The 8,233-nt window shown below is 46.6% G+C and overlaps 1 protein-coding gene across 2 annotated transcripts in view; it reads right to left on the bottom strand.

Moving 5' to 3' along the window:
- Positions 1-1,493: 1,493 nt before the first annotated feature.
- The window catches only part of SMG5 (SMG5 nonsense mediated mRNA decay factor), a 48,332-nt gene continuing 41,592 nt past the window's right edge, over positions 1,494-8,233 (bottom strand). For both annotated transcript variants that reach the window (XM_034756358.1, XM_034756361.1), the window contains one exon: positions 1,494-6,699. In XM_034756358.1, coding sequence (XP_034612249.1) covers positions 6,616-6,699 — 84 coding nt within the window. In that variant the 3' untranslated portion in view covers positions 1,494-6,615. The remainder of the gene's footprint in view (positions 6,700-8,233) is intronic.

Genomic DNA, 8,233 nt, shown 5'->3' with positions numbered 1-8,233 from the left:
ACAACAGTCATCCTCCTAAAAGATACAACCGCAGGTCAGCTCTGAATCCTGCGATCTCAGGGCTTGGGACGAAGGCAGCGACCTATGGTGGAAAGGCTACATTCCAGATGCGCTATAACATGTGTAGGCACAGCGCAAAGAAACTTGAGCTGAGATCCAGTCTCCCAGGGCAGAATTGATCCCCTCTGCCCCCCAGCTATCAAGTCACGAGTCCAGAGCAGCCTTAAAAAAAACCCGCCAGCCATGGAGTTCTAGCCCCCTTCCAGGGAGCACTATGGCTCAGTGTCTTCTCAACCTTTTCAGGTCGGCTCTGAATCAGTGGGAGCTGCTGGGGTGGCAGACTAGTGACAATTTGACCAAGTGGAAGCAATCCTCCCCCGCTTCCCAATTGCCTTTCATGACCCCCCTAGGGTCATGCACTGATGGAGAAATATGGTCTAACAGATCTCACTGTAGGGCAGTGAAAAGTTTGAGTGACTGAGTTGAGAGTCCTTTTTTCCTTTTGCCACTCTGGAACTTTTTTGAAGTTGGGAGAACTTTTGCAAACGTTAGAGGAGGGGGAAAAAAAGTGACACACACAAACCTGGATATTATTCTTTTTAGTGTAGTTAGTGTAAAAAGGGGGGGAGGGAGGAGGAGGGGTGGACAAAAAATTGAGATGAAAAAAATCAATTTGAAATGAAACATTCCCTTAGAAAAATTCAGTCAAAAATATTTAGCCACAAAAAATATTAGTTTGACAAAACCCCATTCTTTGTCAACAATTTTCAACTGGCTTTCTTCCGAGCACATTCATGTGCTACTTACAATAAAGCTCAGGTCTAGTGTATGTCGGAGACCAAAGCTCCCATTTGGTACAGTTGAAGTGTTCCATTATTATAGGAGATTGGGACTAGGCACTGTTCAAAGAGAGAGACAGTCCCTTGTTCCCCAAAGACCCTTCACAATCTAAACAACTGCGTACGCCCCAATCAATGGGGATTTCACAGTGGCCCAGAATGAGGTATTTGGCCTTCCAGTTTTAGGTTGCTGGTTTGGACCAGTAATGACTCAAAAACTTGGCGCCATCCGTTTTGCTTCGGGAAGGCAGCACGAGCTTTTCACGCTGTTGCATCTGTTCTGCGGCTCCAGGACTCGAGTCTGCGTGTCTGGTAACTTTCACAAGCATCTAATTCACCAGCTAACGCAAAGACAGCAGACTCAGGAGAAAGAGGGTTGCTCAGTCTCACCGGAGAGAACAAAATGGCTCATGACATGCCAGGAGCCAAGCTAATGAAAGGCAAATTTCCTGGCTAGGCAGAATTTGTGCTACAAACTCCCATCTGCGTCTCTGAAGTCCGCGTGAAAATGACATTTAAAAGTAGTTTGAGAAATGTCCAATTTAGCCTGGCATGCACAGATCGACACGAAAGGTTCTGTTCTGCATGCCAGGGACAGACTTAATGGATCATAAACAGCAAGGGGGAGAAATAATGAACGGAGTAATCAGGAGGTACAAACATCTTGTACTTTATTAAGCCAGTCAATGTGTTCCAACCACGGTCAAACGCATGCCATGAAATCAGAGGTCAAAAGGCTCTATGCCCCACATCCTCTTTGAGTTTATATTATCAGACAACTGACAAGTGTGTGGCGCGGTTCCCCTAGGACACACATCGCCTGGACTGTAAATCCACAGTGTGTCCACTCCTCCCTGGTTAATCGCCATTGAACTGTGAATCCACAGGCTAGGGGTCATTTGTGCTATAAAATATCTGGAGGGTGAGCGTTAGCCTCCTTTGACGCCAACCCAGCAACCATCCTCTCACCATCCGTTCTAATGTTTGCAGAAGCAGAGGAAGGATTGGGTTAGGGGAAAGCCATACCCATGGTCATTCCCCTTCTTATCCCGACAGACCTCTGATTTCATCATCAGCTGGTATCCCACTGTATTCCCCCACCCCCTTTAAACAGCTCCCTTGCTAGATGACAAGAATGAAAAGCTGAGTCGTTTCAAACGGCATTCAAACAAATCGTGTGACCAGAGCGGGGGAACAGCTTAAAAGACGACTTGTTTGGCACAGCCTACCCATACAGTACAGTGTCCAACACACACCGAACAGCGTTTTTCACCCATAGCTACACATATAGACTGCTGCTGGCAAAACAAACATGCCACCCGCATGAGAAATCAAGGACGCCGTTAGCCCCCAGAAACCAACAGTCTCTGTGAATGAAGTTGTCACGCTGAAGCTTCTGGGAATCCAACTCGGTGGAGGGGAAAAAAGAAAAACAAAGCCCAGAAACACACAAAATGATTAAATTAAAAACAATGTTTTAACCCCATAAAGCACTTTTTTTTTTTCTTTTTACCAGCATAGTGGGTGTTATGACGCTTGAGCTAACATTTCTCCCCCCAGGGGCTAGTTTGGACATGGTCTAAGAAGATTTTTGGTAGCTACTGACATAGCACCATTTGCGTTAGCAGAGGAAGAAGAGCTGGCTTTGCAAGGCTCGAATGTTGCACTAGGATAGCGTGGAAGGTCAGTTTGCAGCTACATCTCAAGGTGGCGCTATTGCACGCTGCGGTAGACTCCCGTAAGACCCAAACCACAGCATTAAGAAGCTACGGGCACTAGTGCCGTGGGCCATGATACATCAACTCTCAGTCCCCCACTGGCCATTTAGTGATCTAGCCTCAGAGAAATACTTGGCATTAGCAACGTCCGTCGATGATTAAAAGTGGCCATCTCTGTTTGAGGTCTAGACTGGGATTTGAGATTCCTGGACCAAGTCCCCGGCTGGGCTATGTCAGCACAGTGCCAATTCTGCATTTAATCATGGCTCCGTATTTTTGACAGACCTGTGCCAACTTATTAGTTAGGAATTTTGGCCCATCGTGAGTTGCAGGATCGGGCCTTAAAAGCATCCTCCCCTGCACTTCAAGCAGAGCCTCCAATTAAAGCCCAATGTTAGAAAATGTTTTATAAGAGGAAACTATGTGCCATCTTCTCTGGTGCCTTGATCTATGGCTGTGCTATTCCACACAGACTCAGACACTATTTTGCGTCCCTTTTCCAGTTTAGATTAAACCCGGCAAGGGCACAGAAAATGTGTTGCTTGCATTTAATCACGGGTGCATGGCCACACGTTTTTGGAGGGTGAAAGCATGCACGGGGATCTTCAAGATGCATCTTTGAAAACTGACCACCCCTGCCTGAAGCTTCCTATCTCAACAGAAAGAAGGTTGAAGATGTGTATGGAGACAGCAAAAGGGTGACATGTTGGTCTCCTCTGTTAAGGGGCTATCAACACTCCTCCGGACGGAGGATAGCCAAGGGCCTTTCCCATCCTCCTTAAGGACCACAACACTCGTGATATGACCAAAAGTACCCCTTAGAAAGGCAGTGCATCAAGACAGGGATGTTTATAAAATACAGACGCACTCTTCCCCCCTTAACAAAAGAATAAATAAAAAAAAAAAAATCATGCCTTGATTTCTCTTTCTGGACACACAAAGAGGGATCGCTTTTTAGCTCAGCAACGTTTATTGCTACAAAATAAATTTGAGGTTAAAAAAACACCTTAAAAAAAAAATTTAAAAATGTCTTGCACGTCCCACTGCAACTGTCAAAACAGCCCCCACCAACTGCCTGCTCAAACAGTTGCTCCATTTCAAAAGACGAGCAGCTGTGGCATCTTCTGTGCCAAGGTGTCACCTCTTCCCTAGCATCATCCTCACTTAATGGTCACATTTGTGCAGTGCTGGGTAGCTGCTCCGCACCCCCACTCTATCCATGATCTCTGCGTCACAAAGCTTGGCTCTAGGATTCCAGTCCCAATTTTGGGTTGCACTGTTGCCTTGGAAATCATAACTAACTGCAATGCCAGTGTGATCTGTTTGGGAGGGACTGGTTTTCCGTTTCTGCTTCACTTGCACTGCTCTTCCCCCCTCAGTCTCATCCGTGGCCATCTGAACAGCTCCCATCCTAGGCTTTGGACATTAATTGCAGTAGAACGATTCCCATTTCTTTACAAAACCAGAACAGCATGTCTCAGACTGCACCCCCCGAAAGGGAGGGGAAAAAAAAAAAATTCCTAGAACTAGAGATGTAATCAGCTGTGACAAAGCTTCATTTAGTGCAGATCTTGCTTCCGCTACAACTCACTCGTTGCTGTGGGTTCCAGTTTGCGTCCTACCAAGAGGAGCCGGACAGAACACCCAAGTCCGAGAGAAGTCTGATCCACCAGACAGAATTCAAGATAACCTAGACTTGTGGGTCAGCGGGGCGCGTAATTCAGTGCACTGGTCAGCATCATGTCAAAAAAAGGGATAGAACTGCAGAGGGTGAATCGGTTCACCTTCAATGCTACACTGCTCTGGCTCGTACAACTCAGGTAGGAGGGTTCTGATGGAGACATCATACACAGGGTAGGTCTTTTTTACTTTTTGCATCTCCATTAAATAAAAGCATGAGCCAAACAGAAACAGACCTAATAAAAGGAAAGAGCGGAGTACGTGTGGGAAAGGACAAATGCCATGCGCTAAACTCCACCTGGGGATATGCCACCGCTGACATCTGTTTGCCAACACAGGAAGCCAGCAGAATCAGGTGAAAGCCCCCACTCAGCATTTTTGCTTAAGCTGTCTTCTTGGCATGGCCTAGTGAAGCAGCACACGTTTCAGGTGAAGCCATGAAGAGAAAATCGGTTAGTAACACTGACCCCCCATGCCCTCCTTTGCTTTCCAAAGGAATAAAATCACCTTTAAAGCACACTGGCTTTCCAAGGCCTTTCATCTGAGCAACCAGGCTGCTGGCTGCAAAATGATCTAAGCTGCAAAGTGGATGAATCCTGTGGGATTCATACTAGTCTGAACCCCAAATGGGACATTTTGCAATTCTGGTATGCTTTGTTATGCTGGGAAATCTGCAGGTATTGCAAATGGTTTTTTTTTTTTTAATGGTCCATTCCTAGTACACCATTAATAACCAGTTATAGCAGCTTCTTGCCAGGCCAAATTAAAACAGCCTGACAGAGACCAGTGGGTTAAACTCATTACTTGCATAGTTGCTGCTGGTTCAAGTGGATGGGGACATCTGGTCTTAAAGTACAATGAGACAGATCAACAGAGATGGAACTTGTACCCGGTGCTTAGTGATCTTTATAGCAATGTGCTTTTCATTTACAGGTATCAGTGTTACCAGAAGTCAGATGGAGGATGCGTAGAGATGGTGCAGGAGAGAGGTTTGTAAATTTGCCTCGCAGGAAACAAAGGGAGCTAAGTCCAGCATCTGCACGGCTATTGTCTTCCCTTCCTTTATGGATGCCGCTGTACTGACTGAAAGGCATAGAACAGTCCATGGGCCAGCTCCGGATGACACTGACTTCCAGTGGCCACTGCATTTCCCCCTCCTGCTCCTAGTGACTACATAAGCTCTGCAAACCTCTCGTTTTAAACAGAAGAAGTGGAGTCCGAGAGCAACTGAAGAGACAGTTGATAAGCTTATGAAAATCCTCTGTGCCCCCTCCTCTCCCAAACCCCCCCCTGCAAAATAAGGAAGAGTAATTAGGGACCCTTTGGAGATGTTTTCAGGTCTCTTGAGTCTCCGCGGGCTCAAGCCAAATCAACAACCTTTGCCACTGTCTAAGCATCCAATGCAGCTCCATTCTGATGACCAGCAACTAGCCTGGATTGCATTCACCTTTACCCTCCCCTGCACAAAGGCCTAACGCTGGGAGCGAGGGTCGTTTAGGAGGAGGAAAGAATCCTTTCCTCCTGTTCTCTCAAATAGCCCAAGCTAGACCTATCATGGCTCACAAAACACGCAACAAGTACAAAAGCAAGGAATGCACACCAAACTCCTAGCGGTATAGGGAAGGTTTCCGGCTGGTGCTTCTCTCTACAGGCAATAATCACTTTGCACTCCCCCCAGTATGGAAAGGGGAGGAGAGGAATAAATAAATTTGTTCCTAAATTTTTTTTTTTTTTGCTTTTCTGTTTAAAAATAGCATCATCATTTCCTTTTTCTCTTTAATTCTTTAACATTTGAAGAGGCTCCAGAACCCCAAAGGAACTCCACTTTTTTTTAATATATATATGCTAAGAATTAAAAGAAAGAAGATGGAAAAATTAATTAAAAAGGTGTTCGTGTTCCTATCACCAGATTCCCAACAAAGAGCACTCTTTGGATCTTTGTCCCCAGCCCCGGAGGCTAGCCCCTTTTGTTGTTCCATTTCCACTGCTGTGGTTTTGGCTTGTTTAAATAAAGTACATACGAGGAGCTGCCTGACGATTGGGGACGACCGAGCAGGCTTTAGGGGGATGAACGACTGCCCGTCTCTCGCCCATCCCTGCCGACCGGGAGAAGGGGAGATCTCTTCTCGGCCTTGCTGAGGTGTCTCTCTTCTCAGAGCAGTTGGCGCTGTTGGAGATGTACAGTCGTCTGTTCAGGGTGTGGGTTGTGGGTGTTGTGTGTGCGTGCCGGAACTGGATTTGTTTTTGTCATGGTTGTTGCTGCTGCTGCTGCTGCTTCTTCGTGTCAAGTCTCGCCTGTGTTTTGTTTCCTTCGTTCAGACACTGCGCGTTCTGAGAGGGGGAGAGAAAGGTACACCAACCCGATGCCCTTCTGACCATCAGCCCATCTCCTTCCACTGCTTGTAGAACTCCAGAACATTTTTTATTTCTACGCTGGCACTGGCCGCTGCCTGGATAGCAGACTGGAGACAAAAGCAAGACAATCACACTAGGTTATTTTTCCTGCATTGCCAAGACTGCAGACTGGATGATATGATTTATCTAGGCACTTACATGACCACCCATCACCATGGTATGGTATTAGCCACAACACCCTTGTGAGATAGAGAAGTGTTATCCTTGGGGGAACTGAGTCCCAGAGTGATTAAATGACTCACTCTAAGGGCCTGTCTACACTACCCGCCGGATCGGCAGGCAGCGATTGATCCAGCGGGGGTCGATTTATCGCATCTAGTATAGATGCGATAAATCGACCACTGAGCGTTCTCCTGTCGACTCCGGAACTCCACCAGAACAAGGAGCGCAAGCAGAGTTGACGGGAGAGCATCAGCTGTCGACTTACCACAGTGGAGACACCGCGGTAAATGGATCTAAGTACGTCGACTTCAGTTACGCTATTCACGTAGCTGAAGTTGCGTATCTTAGACCGACCCCTCACGGTAGTGCAGGCAAGCCCTAAGTTCCACATGGAACATGTGGCAAAGCCAGGAAATGAACCCAGATCTCCTGAGCCCCAGTCCAGTGCCTTCACCACAAGATCAATCTCCCCCCTCAGTTTAACAGCTCTTTTCCTTCCCTACCTCCGAGGGCAAGAGAATTTTTATTTAATTAGGTAGTTCAGGGTTAGATTTTTATTTTTCCTTGACTCCGTGTATGTGGGGTAGGGGAAGACATCAGTAAAATATCATGGAATGTTGGTAGGGAAAAAACCCACTGGTCTCCCAACGTTCTCTATCGCCCAACCAGCGCAGCAGAGGCTCCAGAACTTTGTCCACCAAATTTCAATCTCTTAGGGAAAGGGGTTTTTTGACTGAACTCAACATTGGGAAACATTTCCTGACAGCCGTCTCAAATTCTCTGTCATTTTTTTCCTCTCATTACATGAAATTCCGCCCCTTTGGCCCACACTGAACAATTCCTGTACGCAACACGGAACTATGTTTTTAGAAGTTTTGCTGTTTTCCATCCTCAAGAGCACAAGATCAGTGCCAAGAGAAGAGCCTGGAAAAGGGGCACACCTTATTCCTTCTACAGGAAGCCACAGCTAAGGGGGCAAAGCTAAACAGAGGCTGAGATTTTCAAAGCAGACAAGGGGATTCAGACGTACAATTGCCATTGAAATTGATGGGAGTTGGGCATCTAGGCAGCTTTGAAAATCTCAGCAAAAGTGCCTGTGTAGAACCAAAACGTCTGATTCGTATTCACCCTAGGGCCCCTTTACGCCGCTCTGACATCATAAAGGGGCCTTAAAATGGTGTAAGTAACAGTTATGCCCATTCCAAAGACCCCTTTACACTACCAGCGGAGCGTAAAGGTGCCCTAGTGCAAACGAAAATAAGGGCCACAGTTTATAACTCAGGCTTGTGAAATAAAGTCCACTTACTAGCCCACCCAGGCAGTAAATACACTTGCAGGAAGGATGCTGATGATGAAAGGGTGATTTTTCCTCACCTGGGGTCACGAAGGATTTTGTCAGTGGTTGTAACCCAGTTACCT

The sequence above is a fragment of the Trachemys scripta genome, chromosome 24, assembly GCF_013100865.1.
Source record: "Trachemys scripta elegans isolate TJP31775 chromosome 24, CAS_Tse_1.0, whole genome shotgun sequence".
Taxonomy (NCBI): Eukaryota; Metazoa; Chordata; order Testudines; family Emydidae; genus Trachemys; species Trachemys scripta.
This window is presented reverse-complemented; position numbering and strand designations above follow the sequence as displayed.